At 40.4% G+C, this 18,200-nt stretch overlaps 1 protein-coding gene across 17 annotated transcripts in view; it reads right to left on the bottom strand.

The window, feature by feature from the left end:
- LOC110990254 (uncharacterized) overlaps positions 1-18,200 on the bottom strand; it is a 161,358-nt gene that overhangs the window by 118,598 nt on the left and 24,560 nt on the right. For all 17 annotated transcript variants that reach the window (XM_087147982.1, XM_087147989.1, XM_087147988.1 and 14 more), the window contains exons 16-37: positions 17,293-17,339; positions 16,688-16,925; positions 16,144-16,193; positions 15,236-15,301; positions 14,712-14,972; positions 13,688-13,989; positions 13,063-13,219; positions 10,871-11,111; positions 10,571-10,617; positions 9,761-9,945; positions 8,901-9,005; positions 8,147-8,207; positions 7,285-7,317; positions 6,670-6,702; positions 5,804-5,839; positions 5,451-5,486; positions 3,555-3,590; positions 2,712-3,170; positions 2,323-2,358; positions 1,485-1,943; positions 1,096-1,131; positions 258-716 (exon numbers count right to left, since the gene is read on the bottom strand). In XM_087147982.1, coding sequence (XP_087004108.1) covers positions 258-716; positions 1,096-1,131; positions 1,485-1,943; positions 2,323-2,358; positions 2,712-3,170; positions 3,555-3,590; positions 5,451-5,486; positions 5,804-5,839; positions 6,670-6,702; positions 7,285-7,317; positions 8,147-8,207; positions 8,901-9,005; positions 9,761-9,945; positions 10,571-10,617; positions 10,871-11,111; positions 13,063-13,219; positions 13,688-13,989; positions 14,712-14,972; positions 15,236-15,301; positions 16,144-16,193; positions 16,688-16,925; positions 17,293-17,339 — 3,383 coding nt within the window. The remainder of the gene's footprint in view (positions 1-257; positions 717-1,095; positions 1,132-1,484; positions 1,944-2,322; positions 2,359-2,711; positions 3,171-3,554; positions 3,591-5,450; positions 5,487-5,803; positions 5,840-6,669; positions 6,703-7,284; positions 7,318-8,146; positions 8,208-8,900; positions 9,006-9,760; positions 9,946-10,570; positions 10,618-10,870; positions 11,112-13,062; positions 13,220-13,687; positions 13,990-14,711; positions 14,973-15,235; positions 15,302-16,143; positions 16,194-16,687; positions 16,926-17,292; positions 17,340-18,200) is intronic.

Genomic DNA, 18,200 nt, shown 5'->3' with positions numbered 1-18,200 from the left:
ACTTTTTTGGAAAAGAAGAAATCGTCCCAAACGTGCCTAAAGGTAACACTCTTACAATATTTCTGCCAATACCCATTTCAATGGTATCAGGGAGTGTTGATGTACACAATGAGCAAGATCTGTTTGAGAAACAAACACTTCATGTTTTTTCCATAGTATATACGAGGAAAGTGAAAAAAGTAAAGAATGTCATGGAGCATCTTTCCTCTAATTTAGACTAAAGGTACCAGAAATGTTCCCAAAAAATAGAAACTTACCAACATGTTCGCAGCCGTTGAATATGACTTTGAAGCCTTCAGCAGGCAGAGGCTCGACGATGTAGACTTCCATTTCCACAACGTATGGTGTGCTGGGTGGAAGTGCAATCTTCAGTCCAGGTATTCCGTAAAATATGTCGGAGCCATCTGATCTCCGTAAGGGAACCAGAGCATCGCTGTCACTAGGCTTGACTTTAAAGGCAACTTTCACCACTTCGGCGCTATCATTGTCCTTGTAGATAGTGACCGACGTTATTTCAGATCTTGGAGTAAAGGTAACTTTCAAGTGTGACCCTGAATACGGGTCAGCCACATTAGGGGGGCTGCTTGGCTTCCAGATATCGTCTGGACTGACAGGGTTTCCAACATCGTCGAATCTCTTCAAGGACACGGGATCGTAATGGTCCAGGTTTTCGTCGCACAATATCTCGGTTGTTGTTTGGACAGTTGTACTGGGAGCTTTGGTAAAAAAAAACAATATTACAGGATAACCAACAAAACTACAAGCATGTATTCACGTGTTACATTCAATCCAATCTACAGTACATCAAGGAAGCTGAATACACGAAAAACACTCAGTGTGCAATAAGCAGTTTTTCGTGTAAAAAGAAAGATGCGATTTGTCCTTCTCTTCTCAACATTAATTATAGAATTCCAGGGACTTCCAATTACAGATGCTTTACAAAGGTACTTGAGCAAAATGCACAACTTATCTAAGCCTCTTCAGTGGGGATAAGTCCTTTTAGATTTTCCTGGCAGCTAAAACGCCAGCAAAGGCTACTTCATGCACAACTTACTTCATCATTTCATTGCTAATAAAACAGCAGCAGGAACATACCTGGCGTAGTTGTCGGCGGAACTGATGTCGTAGGAGCTGTGGAAATATCAAACCAAGCACACATGAAGCTCGAGAATACTTTATTCAAATTCTGATATAGATCACAGCCTTTGCGCGTGGCACCGCCTTTGCACTTTTTTGGAGAAGAAGAAATCGTCCCAAACGTGCCTAAAGGTAACACTCTTACAATATTTCTGCCAATACCCATTTCAAGGGTATCAGGGAGTGTTGATGTACACAATGAGCAAGATCTGTTTGAGAAACAAACACTTCATGTTTTTTCCATAGTATATACGAGGAAAGTGAAAAAAGTAAAGAATGTCATGGAGCATCTTTCCTCTAATTTAGACTAAAGGTACCAGAAATGTTCCCAAAAAATAGAAACTTACCAACATGTTCGCAGCCGTTGAATATGACTTTGAAGCCTTCAGCAGGCAGAGGCTCGACGATGTAGACTTCCATTTCCACAAGGTATGGTTTGCTGGGTGGAAGTGCAATCTTCAGTCCAGGTATTCCGTAAAATATGTCGGAGCCATCTGATCTCCGTAAGGGAACCAGAGCATCGCTGTCACTAGGCTTGACTTTAAAGGCAACTTTCACCACTTCGGCGCTATCATTGTCCTTGTAGATAGTGACCGACGTTATTTCAGATCTTGGAGTAAAGGTAACTTTCAAGTGTGACCCTGAATACGGGTCAGCCACATTAGGGGGGCTGCTTGGCTTCCAGATATCGTCTGGACTGACAGGGTTTCCAACATCGTCGAATCTCTTCAAGGACACGGGATCGTAATGGTCCAGGTTTTCGTCGCACAATATCTCGGTTGTTGTTTGGACAGTTGTACTGGGAGCTTTGGTAAAAAAAAACAATATTACAGGATAACCAACAAAACTACAAGCATGTATTCACGTGTTACATTCAATCCAATCTACAGTACATCAAGGAAGCTGAATACACGAAAAACACTCAGTGTGCAATAAGCAGTTTTTCGTGTAAAAAGAAAGATGCGATTTGTCCTTCTCTTCTCAACATTAATTATAGAATTCCAGGGACTTCCAATTACAGATGCTTTACAAAGGTACTTGAGCAAAATGCACAACTTATCTAAGCCTCTTCAGTGGGGATAAGTCCTTTTAGATTTTCCTGGCAGCTAAAACGCCAGCAAAGGCTACTTCATGCACAACTTACTTCATCATTTCATTGCTAATAAAACAGCAGCAGGAACATACCTGGCGTAGTTGTCGGCGGAACTGATGTCGTAGGAGCTGTGGAAATATCAAACCAAGCACACATGAAGCTCGAGAATACTTTATTCAAATTCTGATATAGATCACAGCCTTTGCGCGTGGCACCGCCTTTGCACTTTTTTGGAGAAGAAGAAATCGTCCCAAACGTGCCTAAAGGTAACACTCTTACAATATTTCTGCCAATACCCATTTCAAGGGTATCAGGGAGTGTTGATGTACACAATGAGCAAGATCTGTTTGAGAAACAAACACTTCATGTTTTTTCCATAGTATATACGAGGAAAGTGAAAAAAGTAAAGAATGTCATGGAGCATCTTTCCTCTAATTTAGACTAAAGGTACCAGAAATGTTCCCAAAAAATAGAAACTTACCAACATGTTCGCAGCCGTTGAATATGACTTTGAAGCCTTCAGCAGGCAGAGGCTCGACGATGTAGACTTCCATTTCCACAAGGTATGGTTTGCTGGGTGGAAGTGCAATCTTCAGTCCAGGTATTCCGTAAAATATGTCGGAGCCATCTGATCTCCGTAAGGGAACCAGAGCATCGCTGTCACTAGGCTTGACTTTAAAGGCAACTTTCACCACTTCGGCGCTATCATTGTCCTTGTAGATAGTGACCGACGTTATTTCAGATCTTGGAGTAAAGGTAACTTTCAAGTGTGACCCTGAATACGGGTCAGCCACATTAGGGGGGCTGCTTGGCTTCCAGATATCGTCTGGACTGACAGGGTTTCCAACATCGTCGAATCTCTTCAAGGACACGGGATCGTAATGGTCCAGGTTTTCGTCGCACAATATCTCGGTTGTTGTTTGGACAGTTGTACTGGGAGCTTTGGTAAAAAAAACAATATTACAGGATAACCAACAAAACTACAAGCATGTATTCACGTGTTACATTCAATCCAATCTACAGTACATCAAGGAAGCTGAATACACGAAAAACACTCAGTGTGCAATAAGCAGTTTTTCGTGTAAAAAGAAAGATGCGATTTGTCCTTCTCTTCTCAACATTAATTATAGAATTCCAGGGACTTCCAATTACAGATGCTTTACAAAGGTACTTGAGCAAAATGCACAACTTATCTAAGCCTCTTCCCTGGGGATAAGTCATTTTAGATTTTCCTGGCAGCTAATTATAAATCGCCAGCAAAGGCTACTTCATGCACAACTTACTTCATCATTTCATTGCTAATAAAACAGCAGCAGGAACATACCTGGCGTAGTTGTCGGTGGAACTGTTGTCGTAGGAGCTGTGGAAATATCAAATAAGAGTAATGTAAAATAGCAATGGATGTGTCCTGTGAAACGTACCTATTCATTTGAATTTCCAATGACACTGCTAAACCTGCAGTAGCAACGTACCTGCGGTATTTTCATTAAGCTCGAGGAAAATTAATGAATAAAATTCACTATAGGCCTAGATATCTGGGTTTTGGAATTTCATCGTCTTTTCAATCCTTGAGTACTCATGAAAAGTCCCAAATATGCCGGAGTGTAAGACTTATCCAATTATTGTCCCAATACAAAACACTCTCGTGATGACGTCCCTAAGATGAATACAATTATTACATGAACACACAATTGGAGCACAACAGGGACTGTTAATGCGGGGATCCTCATTTTGTATATTAATTACGCTCGAGGCTGAGCCCGAGAAGGTGCTCTTTCATACTTCTTCTCTTATGTTGCGCACCAGACCCGGGAGCGGTTTTTTTTTCAAGGAAGGGTCAGGGGCAATTGCCATATATAAGTGTGCTTAACTGCTAACTGCAAGCTCGATCAATTTAGCGGACATTTAGAAACTTAAGTTAAATTTCGTGCTTTGCTTTGCTATTATAAAAACGTCCTCTTACCAACTAATCCCCCAAGAAAAAAATGCATACATGCAGACTTGAACCCTTACCTTGCCGCTTACTAGTCGAGCGCTCTTAATCTTCTAACTGAGCTTACCGTGCAACTGGCCGAGACAGCAGTTTTGTTAGATGGTATGCTTAAAAGTTTGTCCACCCTATTTATGATAATTGCCCCAAATATTTCCACGAAAAACGCGTGCCAACGGTTTAGATACGGCCCTTTTATAATTACCCCTTACCCTCCTAGGTAAAAAAAATTACAAGGTTCTGGAATGAGAACGGGCTTCCAAAAGTGCTCAGCAATTTACTTTTTCTGTACTCTTTCCTAACAGCATTACTGAAGTAGCGGCCTAAATTATCGGCTTCTTGAATGATCAGAGAATCGGCCGGGATTGATAATTATTGGTGAATTGAATAGATTTGTGGGCTTTATGCATAGAACATTCCCGTTTCACACGTGCTTCTTTGAGTTCTGGTGTACAAGATCTTTCTACCCAACAATATGATGTTGATTACTTATGTATTGCGTCCCGGTCTGTCACCTCCGGGTTGCGTCGACGGCAACCGTTCTGTACGTGTATAGTGCACACTGATTCATACAGTTAAGCGGTGGTTGTACACTAGTTTGTGATGCACGATTCCGGGTTTGATACACAATATCTTGTATGTCCTAAAAGTCTTATGTTATTGTGTGCACACAGTGGCACCCATTGAGGCCACTGCACTGTAATAACTCAAGTGATAACTCCTTTCTCATGGGTGTTACAATGATAGTTATGTAGCCTACATGCTAATGTACCCCATCACATACTTAACACATGTATGATTTTTTACATTGTGAATTTTATTTAGTTATGTAATGTCAATGTCATGAATTATTTTCCTGGGATATTTTAATAGGGGACGTAATCAAGATTGAAATAAAACACAATCAAGAAGATAGATTGTGTCTCTAATTCACCTCTTGGAATCCTCTTACCGAAGGACGCACGTCCCACCCACCCCAGGGGAATGCGCAGCCGCTCCTTCCCCGAGGGATGTTGTCACCCGGCGTCGCCTTCATGCTTACAGAAATGAGGGAATTTTAGGGTGGTGGAACGTGTATACACAATCAACCACACTTTCATTCCTATTCATCAACAACTTGCGGTTGAAAATGTTAAGATTAACAAGGTAACTCTCAGTAGTCCTTTTTATACACTCTACGTCATCGTTTGATTTTTTATTGACACTACTAAACAAGCAACAGCAACATACCTGCCGTAGTTGTCGGCGGAACTGTTGTAGTAGGAGCTGTGGACAAATGAAATACAGCGTTAATCAATTTCGAAAATTCAACTATTCAAATTTTTAATAGAAAAAAGTGTTTCGGCATGTAAGCAAGCTTTTCAATTCTTCAATAACAAAGGGAATTCCAAACCCTCCCAAAATGTGAAACTCCTCTTATTTTTAGCCCATACCCAACAAATTTCCTGATAGAGCACCCCTATTCAGATGATGAATACAAGTATTCTGTGAAAACGCAGTCGGATCAGGGATTGTTAATGAGGGTAAAACATTACCTCATTACTGTTTTTATTGACACTACTAAGCCCACAGCAGCAACATACCTGCCGTAGTCGTCGGGGGAACTGTTGTAGTAGGAGCTGTGGACGAATCAAACAAAGTGTTAAATTAGGCTCGCGAAAAATCAACTCTTGAAATTTCTAATAAATCACAGCGTTTCGGCATGTCACCAACCTTTCAATAGACCCATAGCATAATGGCGTAACCACAGTGTTTACTGTGGTGCATTGTGGGTGAAAGGTAGGGACGACAGTCACCACACGTAACGCTTGCTGTAGCTCGAACATCATGCTCATGAAAAATTCCTCATTTAAAACCCACACAAAGCCTTTCACAGATTTTTTTTTTATTCACTTGCAGTTGAGGAACATCCCCTATATTTCTGCCATCGTTTTAAGTCTTCCACTGTATCTGACTTAATATGAACAGAACAAGGTACGCGTGGTGCATCTAAAGTCGCCCGATGGCTCGCATGACTGACAATCGTGTCCAACACCTTTGACTGATCTCCACGTTTCTCCCTAATGCACTGCGGTAAACACTGTGTTACGTCATTATGTTTTCGGTCTATTCTCAAAAAAGAAAGCAAAATATACAATGTTCCAGAAAGTGACATATTTACGATTCTTCTGCCGATACACAACAACTGTCTGATAAAGGATATCTATTCATAAAGGATGAATATAAATATTACATGAACAACCATTTGGAGTGTATCAAGGAGTGTTCATGAAGGAATAATAGAGTAGTGGAACATGTATACTCAATTCACCACATTGACCCATTCATGAACACCTCTTTGTGAAAGATGTTAAATGTTAAAAAGTAACTCTCAGTATAGGCTTCATACACTGTACCACATCATTCTTTGTTTTTCGTTGACACTAATAAAACTGCAGCAAGAACATACCTGCCGTAGTTGTCGGGGTAGCTGTTGTAGTAGCTGTGTACAAATCGAATACAGTGTCCATTAAGCCAGAAAAGTCTACTCTTCAAATTCTTAATAGAGAAGTGTGTTTCGGCATTTAACCAGGTTGTCAGGTTTTAATAATAGGACAAAACATCCACAACTTGCCCGAAATGCAGCACGCTTAAAATCCTTCTGCCCATAAAAACCTCTGGATATTGTCCCCCCTATTCAGTTAATAAATGCAAATACGAAATGTACACCCATTGGCTGTGCATCGGGGATTGTTGATATTGTATAAAAAGTACCAGTGCGTCAATTTGGGTTTTCCGAGCAGCTACACAGCAACACTGGCTACTTCATGTAAAACGTACTAATCATTTCATTTTTCTATAAATGCTATACACCCGCAACTGGAACGTACCCGTCGTAGTTGTCGTGAGACCTGTAGGACTTGTGGAAATCGAACAAAGCATGCATTGAGCTCGTGAGCAATTAGCCTTAATAACGAAGATTCCGACACTCTAACAATTCTTGTGCCCATACATAACAACCTCCTAATAAAGGCCCCTGTTCTTAATGCATAAAAATACTCCATTGACACTCGGTTTCTCCTACCTGTTTTTGTTGTAACAACTGTCGTCGAAGGGACTGTAGGTGAAATAAAACAAATCAATGGTAACTATTAGGCCTACATCGTAAAAGTCGTTCCAATTGATAATTTTTGGAGTGTGCTATTTATCTTTTATTGGGTTGTTTTTACACTTGGCTTATCAGTTTCAATTTAGGTTTGGCCTAAGAAACGTCGCACAGAAACTTTCAGACTGCAAGATTCCACGAATGCTGAACATGCCACTGAACATAACGTTTTTCACATAAGCCCTTAGAGATGGTGTCCAATAGCACAGATTGCATTTCCCAATAGCAATTCCCACTCTTCAGTGATAATATTACCCAGTTTTAATGTCTTACTACTTCACAATGAATATAGTTTTCATCTTAAACCCCTATTCCTCTGCCCCCAGTCTCTGAAAATGTGGAAATATCATTATTTTTTTGACCATTTGAAATGAATAGATATGGAATTACCTTTTGAAATGCGTTTGAATTGAATTTGAACGAAAAGTCTGCTGATATCTGGTAAACACTCACTAAATGCACCAATCTTTGCAAAGGAAAGTTTAAGGACAACTTCCCCTAATTCTTTGTAGGACGCATATATGTGCAAACCTATTTCTCTCTCTAATTCAGAAGTTTAAAACTCATTATTATGGTTAAAGACTCTTCATTCAAGTGCCCGGATATTATTTGTAAGTAGTCCTTTACCGGCAACAATGAGGCAAATTTTAATTTTGGAAGAAGGGGTGGAAACCACTGTACTAGTTTCGCAACTTTTGATGTACATGTAAACTTTAATGAAATTTAATCAAATGTTTTGATGCCCTTCATTTTTAGATGTTTATCTCGGGAGGATACTCACCTGGTGGTTTACATTCGCAGCACTTCGTGTTGTCATTTTCATTCAAGTACAAATCTTCACCCTGTTTAGCAAATTAATGCAAACATAAGGATTAATGTAAACCTCTTCTGTGATCACGTCAATGTGAGCTATTCAGCTCACGTGTTGGTTCTAGCAAAAGAAGGACCGTAGCCTGTTTTGTATGTGAAACATATTGGATGTGTAGAACGTAAACCTTTTTAGAAAGTAAATTTGAAAAGTGAAGTGAACCCGACATTTTCAGTATTATAATCGGCTAGTCCTCTGAAGAGTGTGTACAAGACAATTATTTACAAAAACTCACGAATATTCTCCGTCCTCATTCACTTTTCTTTATTTATTTCTAGTGTTCTATTGCAAACAGTACTTCAGTATCTTTTTAGTTTTACGCTATGCAGATTTCATATTCATGAGCAAAACTCCGGGAGAAAATTTCAATCTTGCCTTTATTTGGGCACTGCAAAAACAACTACAACCATTCGATATTTTGCAGCCCTATATTTTCTTGTAATATTAGGGCAACTAGCAATCCTTTTTCAGAAACGTTTTCAGTACGAAAATTTTGGATGTACAATTCGAACGAAAAACAGTAAACTGTACCAAATTTGTTATTTAGCATGGTTAATTTTAAATAATTTAGTTAAATCTAGAAAGATGGCAAATAGTTTTGACACGTTTACGAAGGTTTAAGAAAACTTTCTTTGTGTGGAACATTACATACATTTTTAGTACTTACTATTGCACAAGTGATGGCACATATTTTCTCACATGTTGGTTTGCTTGTGCCGATTTCACACTTACAGGTCTCGCAGGCACCATCACCAGGAAACGGCTGGTTTACCTAAGCAGGTAAAGGAAATGGCACTTAAAGTCAGCAACGAAAAAAATAATGGTCCTGTCTGCGTGTGTGAAAAGATGATGGTACAGTGACACTTCGCCTCTGGTGACTTACAATAACTCCTAGTTGGAGCATAAGAAAAATCTGTCCTTTTTATGTCCGACAAAGGTTTAATTGTGAGCGGACATAAGAACATGACCAATTGTTCAGTTTGCTTGTCAGTTGACTGGTCTTTTCACACAAAGCCTACAGCTGTAGAATTATTTCTTCATTCTGACACTAGCAAGAGTAACGATTGTCAAATAATAACACAAGGTTGACTTATCACGCAGATATGGATAAGATACAAACTCTAAAAATGTCTTTTGTAGTTTGTCGTCAGTGATCCTTTTTCCCCGTACTGGACTCCGACCATGTCAAGTGTAGGTGAATCTGGCAACCACTTTAACACTACAAGTGTCTCCAATGATTTGCAGCGGCCACGCCAATGGCTAAAAACATTATGATAACCCTTGTAGAGTCAATTATGTGACTGTAGCTCTACAAAAAGCTCAACACAATATTTCAAGCTAATGATGGGGCCATTGGAAATGGCCAGTGAACGGTTGCTTGCTTTGTCTAAACGTAATACTTAATAATAGAGTTGATGAATTTCGAACATTTTACCGTAGAAAAGACATGAAGTATTCCGTTCCATTACAAAACTCTTTCCATAAAAATCGTAGAAAATGTGTTTCCAGTATGTGTTCGTTACTTACGGGATACGTTTTATTGCCGTAAACGCACTCGCAACTTTCTTCATCCGAATAATCATCGCAGTTGTTCTCCCCATCACACACGTCCTCTATAGCGATGCACCTAGAGCAGTCGTAACACTTAAACTCGCCAGGGGGGCATGTGCAAGGCGTAGTTGATGCCAAAGCAGTTGTTGACGGTGGAGTGCCTGGAAAAAATTCGAGCAGACAACTGAGAGGCAATTCATCCCTAAGGTTCGAGCTTTATTTAACCACACACTTCGTCAACGTCGCCAGAACGATGGATGGTTTACACCATTTCGTAGGCCACTTGAAACCAAGCCCTAGCACCTGGTCGCACCTACAGCTATCAAAACCAGATTTCAGTAATCGGTATGGGGGAAAATATTCTCATGAAAATAACTGTACCTCCCTTAGTCATTCTTGTTTTACTCCGTTGCAGGTGTGCATTGTTACAAAGCCACAGTCCAGACATCGAACCATAATTAGCACTCTAGTATGCCCAGATCTTCCGCTTTCTTTCACATTACAAATGTGCTTTCAATCAACGATACTTTAGGTGGCTTAGGCACCAATTAACAAGCAACGTATTCTGCTAATCGTTTCTTTCAATTCTGTGTAAGAATTAATTGGAGATCTTGCAGAATTACCAGATCGGCGGCATCATTTTTTTTTGCCATTTAGGAAAATGAAATCAAAAGATAGTAGATTACAGCATTGATGACACTTACAAATTATACGAATATGCAGCAAAACATTTCATGTACTAACAGTCAAATTGTGTGCAGCAAAAGTCTTTTTTAGAACGCTTACCCGTACAAGTGGCGCCGCTGCATTGCATTTTGCCCCGAATGCATTCGCTGAAAAAAATTAAACAATTCCACAGGAAAGAAATTACTCCCACATCTACGCAAGATCTAGATATACTCAAGACTTAAACCAAATTTTGAATTATAAGCAAAGTTATTGTGTGTTTCAGTCATCTAACTACTTTTCAACTTTTGCCACTTTAGACATTGTTGATAAAAGCCACCGTCAAAGGTTTAGAATTGTAATTGCAATACATTCACTGACCCGAACTTGAACTGAATAGCACAGAACATAAACACTGACCATCTCATGCAGTCCACGATTACAACAAATCCCGGCGGTACTTCTTGGCCGTTGTAGATGCAAGGACACTGGACGTCTTTCACGCACTTCCCCTTCCACAGTTTAGTGCCTGGTGGACAATGACATCCTTCCACACACTGCTCGGTGCAACCGTAGTCTTCTTCCGTGGCGTTTTCGTAACATCTATCTGCACAGACCTTCCCGCAGGGTAGATACTCCATGCCGTTCTCACACTGCAAACCTTTTAATTGAAATTTTTATACTGTTTCAAATTCAACGTAGTCCCTATGATAGGTTTAAACCCCTTTGTTTTCCTAATTTCCTTGCTTTGTCAAGCAGCCTCAGGGTTGCTGAAATAGTAACCTCTAATGTCTTAACAGTACAATATTAGTACATATTTTCCGACCATTTATCTTTTGTATGACTGCATGCAAATGTGAAGGCATGGTTAAAATAAGGGGATGCCATTTAATGGGGTCAACGGCAGCTCAAGTGGCCTTCGTGATAATCAGGCCAGTAATAATCTTGATGCCATCAGGCCAGCCTGCTTCAGGTCTTCCTCTGTTGTGTTTCCCCTGAACCATTCCTTAGATGACTGTTTTCTGAAGGCAGTGGTGATGTCTGGTGGCATGGCCAAAATATGTCAATTTTCTGCCGCCAATATTGGCCCGCAAGTTTTCTGAACTCCAAGCTTTTCAAGTACTCTCTCATTTGTTTTCCTCATGTTGTTCCACGATTCCTAATGGCAAACATGTTCAGACGCATCACTGTAATCGGTGAAGCAGAGGTAGAGAGGTATGTGTCTCCTGCATTTTGTCAATGATTTTTCTAATAATCATTGCCAATGTGGTCTCTAGTGCCTCTTCCTCCCCTAAAAACCGGTTCGCTTCTTGGCTAAGTCTCAAGCCTTTGTTTCATTCTGTTGTTAATGATAATAAAGGATAATTTTGCAAGCACTAAAACATAGTCAATCTGATTTCTTTCGAGGCCATAAGGATCTCTTCCAAGTCCAAAGTCTGCGATGATTGTGTTGGAAGTGGTTGTTTCCAATAATCAGATCGTCTACTTGACAAAAATCTTTTAAACTGTCTGCATGTTCATTTCTTTCTCCCATTCCAAACATTACAACGGTTTTTGATTTGGTATCTGACTTGCCGACTATAACAATTTTGTCTCCCTATGACTGTAAGCATATTTTTGATGGGAATATTATCCAGAGCGTCTTGGAGCTGACCATAAAAGTCTTGCACAATTTCATCAGCGGCAGTAGAATTGGTGGATTTACTCAGATGTTGAAAAATGACCGAGATCTGAGAGAGATGACACTGTCCCTGACTGCATTGAATCTCAGGATGGATCTAGCTGCATTCCCTGTTCAGAATAAACAGTTCCGTGTTCCCTCTTTCCGCCGATTTTGCCTGAATATACACTTGTGTGTCCATCATCAGAAGTGGCCTTGGTGAAGCCAGTATGTTTATGAGATACTAAGCACACAAATGTATTGTTCCTCCCTTCTAGTTGTGATGATCTCCAGTTTTCCAGCAGTCATTCCTTGTACGTTCTACGTACCTATAAGTTGATGCTTTCTCAGGCTCATGCTGCTCCTTTTCATGCTCAGGATTGGCTGCAGAATACTCTGCGTCATTACAGCTGTGCCTAGTCGGAACAACATGTTCCTCTGCCCAGGTAGCCGTTGACGCATTGTCTGGCCTGCGGGTCTCACGTCGCATTCAAACTATCATGGTCAAGAGGAAATGCAGTGGGTGGCTTGGTCATTCTGCATTGACAGAGTTGCTGGGTGGCGGTCCTTAGCTGTCTAGAGCTGACGCCCTTCAGATAGATCTGGTTTTTCGTCCCATCAGGATGTCCAGTTGCCCTCCTCAGCAGTATCAAACCGATGCTGGTGGGGGGAGCTGGTTTAGTCACCGGCGACTTGCCACCCTGAGCATGTGTTACAGCATGCAGCTTATGATTACGAGTACCAGGTCATGTGATCTGACCTGATATTGCTAACAGGTTTAATAAAATACCAAATGAAGAGGTAAAACTGCAGACCTCCTCAGCCTGGAACCTTTGCACACCACCTACATAAAAACTAAGAGTGTTAGTACACGGTATCATCACAAAGAATAAAGGGTCCATTCCACCACAACTCATCATTTGTACTCCCAACCAGACAGAAATTAACTTACCGCAGTTGCCAGTAGAACGCCATGGAACCTCCACGCCAAGAGTGTTACAAACAGCAGCGTAGTTGCTGATGGCGGTGCACATACACTCGCAGTCACCACCCCTGTCGCAACCACAGCTGTCGAATACGCAGTTGTCATGGAAAGGTTGGGGGTCAACCTTTTGGGTAGCAATAAAACAACCACAGTCTTAATGAGGTGCCTATTTTCGACAGAGCAGCGTAACTGCCTAAGCAAATTTTTCAGCGAATTTAATTCCTAATTTAATTCCTAACTGTTTGGCAGCCACTAAGGTAAGTGCAACGGTGCAATGTCAGGTTCTGAAATTCAGAACTTCGTGCAAAATAGGCACGTGTACAAAATGATACATCGCAGAACAACATCTTTCGCTAAATGAAGCCAGGGGACGGAGAATTCGCCTTTTGGTTAGAAAAGTAATTCTACATCAACAAAATAAATTCTCGATCACTGCCCTTCAAATTGTTGTGTTTCTGGTATCATTATATGCTCAATCAGCCTACAAAGAAATTTCTGTTCGTACTTGATGCACTTGACTGCTGTTTATTTATGGAAGAAAAATTGAAAGGAATGATATCCTTTGTGGTATCTAAGTATCTCCACGGCTTACCAAATTGTGACACGGCGAAAACACAGATTTTAGGATGATACTACACGCAAACCGCGCCCAATCCCGTCGCCCAGGGTTAATATCGCAAGGGTTGACAGGATCTGGGGGTTCAGGACAGCTTTCAATCGTCTTCCAACTATGGCCAAATGCGTTCGGTGTGGCCTCTATTTCACCGCCTCTGGTTCTGAAGTCGTTCAAGGCGTTGCCATCAAAGTCCCCGCACAGGCCACACACGCGTCCATGGAAGGTTCCATCTAAGGTTACGTAGACTGATGTGCCAAAATCCCAAACCAAAGTAACTCCTACAGGCACGAACAAATGAGAGTTTATATAATGAATGAACCCATGACAAATTTCTCAAAGTCAAGCATTCTTCCAATTTTGTGTTAGTATAAGGAGAGCAAATTTTGTTCAGGTTTTAACACGTTGTTGTAAACTACAACCTTCATTTTGTGTGGGATAACTTCGTGCAGTTAATCAAAAATGTCAGAATTCGGGGCGGGGAACAGGTGAAAAGACAGTAACATTGGCGTGTCCAGTTCCTGGGCCTAAGGGGCATTCCAAAATGACTGACCATGTTTTTCATCCAAAAAGGGCGCATTTCAATAAAGGGTGGGGTTTCAATGCGTTTTGTACCGTATTATCCTTGATCACTGGGCCCAGCAAAATCCGACAAACCATCTCAACCCCAGGGAGTATGCAACCTTTGATGCAATCATTTCAGTTACTACTACCAGGTAAAGCAGCCACAAATTACCCTTTCTATCTCCTCTCACAGGTAAAATCCCTAAGAAAACAACACCAGCAAATAAAAGTAAGGATATCGGGACCGTGGTTAAGGCTTTCGATTTTTTTTCTCCACAACATCTTGTTATATGAGCCCGAAGACGTATCGCTTTTGGATTTGCCACTCTTGACCCCAAAAGCGGGATACACCACTGATTATTAACCGCTAACCCTCTCAAAAAAGGGTCAACGGATACGATATTGGGTAATGCATAATGTAGCCTAAAAGAATACTTACCGTGTCGAGTATTGATGATAAGGAAAATACCCGACCGTACAAAGCGGTATTTGGCTGTCGTTGGTGTCGGTGGTGGAGGGGTGATGGCTGGGTCGGCACCTCTCACGAGGAATATCTTAACATCGAGAAGAGTGAAAAGAATGGATTTGGTGCAAGTCACCATACCCAATCCACAGGGGACATTCTCCACGACCACGCTGAAAACACTGGTCCTGCCATCCTTGCCGCAGTCATCCGATGTAAAAACGTAGCTACAGTCACCTTGAAAACCATAAGGAACAACCAGTCATTGCGAAGACCTGGGTAACTCAATTTAAGTTTAGCTTACCCTGTGGTAACACCCTCAAATATACATGCTGGTTCGTGTTAATGGTTGAGCACTTAATCACTCCCGCGTTATTTGTCTATGTATTCCGCCTCAGCTACAAATCTGTCTTCGTTCTTATTAGAATCAACCATCAGATTTGTGTTGTGGGCCTCCTTAGGCCTTCGCCACGACCAAAACCAAATAAACGGAGGCTTACCCTGAAATTCATACTTCCGGCCATCAAACGTCATGTAATGAGGATCTCCATATCCTCGACATGTCGCTGAATGCAAAAGAAAAGTACAACTAAACTGAACAAAAATTCCCGCCTGATTTGACAGAAGAGGAATTGATTTCTAACAATCACCTTCAAGCTGGCTGTCCCATAGTGACCACTTCTATTTTGACTTCCCAATGTAATACCTATAGAAGTCACAAATTAATCTACATGGCTGAAACATCACACACGGACAAAATAGAAAAGCACATGACAAGTTTCTTATCAAAAATTTAAAGGTTTCCTTATCTTGTTTTTAAACATCCGAGAATCGCACCACTCGTATGATATGACATAACATCAAAAAGTTGGACAGTGTGCACTGAAAAATTTCGGAAACATTTGTCTTTTTGTGTTTATTTATGGCTACGTGTACGTCTCTTTTAATGTGACCAACCAACTTTAAAAGGTGTAATTCCGTGACATTAGAAGCAACATGTAGGTCATTGTGTTCTACGGGCCGGGGCATCTCAACAATATTTATGACAAAGTTTGGAAAGAATCAAATTCTTTATGAACAGGAGGATTCTTTGAAAGGTAAATAAAAGAATCCACTTGTCACAGACTGGTCTGGTTTCTGCTTCTAATGCTCCAAGGTGGTGCGACACAATTACAAGTAGGCCTAGACAGCAAGTTGAAGGTCCCCGTTGCCATTTTTAATGTGTATACCATTGGAGTTAAATGCAGTCAGCCAGGTTTGTGACGTTTCAATGTTATACTTTGAGGGTTTCTAAGATGACAGAAATGCTCCTTAATTCCATGGCCGAAACGGGGTACGGGAATTTAATGTTATATAGATATTCCCCGTACGTTGAATTTGTGAGACAGGAAAATTACGATTTACGTACCTGGGCAAACTTTCTGCTCGCAAATTACTTGGGCAGTTGGGAGACATATGCTACGGTAGAAATAAAATAATAACGACGTTTCAGGCATGATATAGTCGATAATAATCATTCCAAATGAAGACAGGTCTATGTATGAATCAACGCACTTTACATAAGGCCCGTTAAAGATTAACAAATATTACCCACACTATTAATACAAACAAGCGTACTATGCTCTTCCGTAATTGCTAGTTGATGTGCAACATTCTATACAGATGACGGCATTCCCTTAGCTAATATCTATTGGTGACATTTTATGCAGTGGTGTGAGAAGTGAAATTATTAAAACATCTATACTCAACTAACACGTTCCTTCATCATCCAACTTTTCGGAGCCTTCAAACCAGCAAAACTACGAGATTTGGAACTGTTTTAAGCAAAACTACCCGGAATAAACAATAGTTCAGAAATTGTACGGAGAAAAATATACTCCTTCTGTAAACAATGACTTTTGCAATTTAAGGGTGAAATCACAGTGCGAACTCCCCAAAAAAGCGATATTCACCACTGTCTGCAATCGTCTTTGAAGAGTGCACCAGGCTTGTAACTCTGCCCGTTAAAGTAGCACGGACACTGGCTCTCAGGCATGCACTGGTCATCGGCGGTCCGAACTGTGCCATCTGGGCAGCCGCATCCCGCCGTACAGGCTACGTCTTTGCAGGCGAGATGAATGGTTTCACATTCACGCTGACATTCCACGCAATTGATATACTGCTTGGTTCCTGTGCATTCCTCACCAGCGGCTGCAATAGATTCATGAGCATTTTATCAAGGCTTCTAATAAGAAACAAAAGAAGTGTTTAACACAATTTCAGACATATTTTTTGCCCAGTTATTCAGATTTTATCCATTTTCAAAACCAATGGAACTCGGTTCAATTATCTGTATTGACTTTTTTTAAGATATAAGTCAAGTCAAAAAAGGGCTTGCCCTGTGAAGGATACAAAAAGTAAATGGCAATAATCGTTGCTCAATTTCAAATGTCGAAATGACATTGTTTTAAATACGATAATCGAGAAACAATTGAGATCGGTTGAACTTGCATAACATTTGTTTGTAAGGTGATGGAGGGACAGAATTTGGTTTTTAGGGTCCTCATGATTTTCTTACCAGCACAGATTTTTTCAGTACACTCAGCTACACCATTCTTGCAGGTGCTGAAACACAAACAGAACACAACGACAACGCAACTTAAAATGATGACCGAGTACAGCAAACGTTCTGTGTTCAGCTAGGTCTGTCATTACAAGTGGTCACCGCTTCCAGAAACAAATTTTGTTGTGGAACGCAAAACTGAGTTTTTAGAAAAAAATCCCTGATTGGTCATGGTTAAAAAATTCTTCAGAAATTAACTTCAAGAGTTGATCAATGAAGTATATTGGGCACAAGTGTGCATCTTAGACCATAATATCAATCCCTTAAAATCGAAGAAAACGGTATCCGCAATGCCCGTACCGTTACCATTGCGCGTGCCAGTTGCAAAATGGTTACGTTTGGAAGAAATTTGTGGAAAATATGGTATGCCAAGCAATCTTTATGATAGAATTGACCTCGTGTTGCCGGGAAGACTGCTAGGTTATTCTTTGTGTCATAAATTTTGTCTAAGCATCAAAATCCAACAACTACTAGATCAACTGGTAAAAAGCAGTAGGTGATCCACTGATAATATTCAGATAACTCAATATTATGCAGACTCCATAAAGACTAATGAAAGCTATGTTTGATTCAATATTTCGTTCTTTATTCAGAACATCTTCAGGAAAGAATGTTCCTGAAGATGTTCTGAATAAAGAACGAAATATTGAATCAAACATGGCTTTCATTAGTCTTTATGGAGTCTGCATAATATTGAGTCAACTGGTAAATGTAACGTATTCTATATTTCGTTATCGTAAATTTGTATGGGGCTAAGCACATACCATACGTTTTATACAGTTTGAACTTTTTGTATAATTTAAAGGTAGTATGAAAAATGTATAACAATTTTAAGGCAATATTCAAATGAATTAGAATAAGAC

Source organism: Acanthaster planci, linkage group LG17 (genome assembly GCF_054643075.1).
Source record: "Acanthaster planci isolate LZ-2023a linkage group LG17, COTS_SCS, whole genome shotgun sequence".
Classification (NCBI taxonomy): Eukaryota; Metazoa; Echinodermata; class Asteroidea; order Valvatida; family Acanthasteridae; genus Acanthaster; species Acanthaster planci.
The sequence above is the reverse complement of the archived record's forward strand: the minus strand, read 5'-3'. Positions and strand labels throughout refer to the sequence as shown.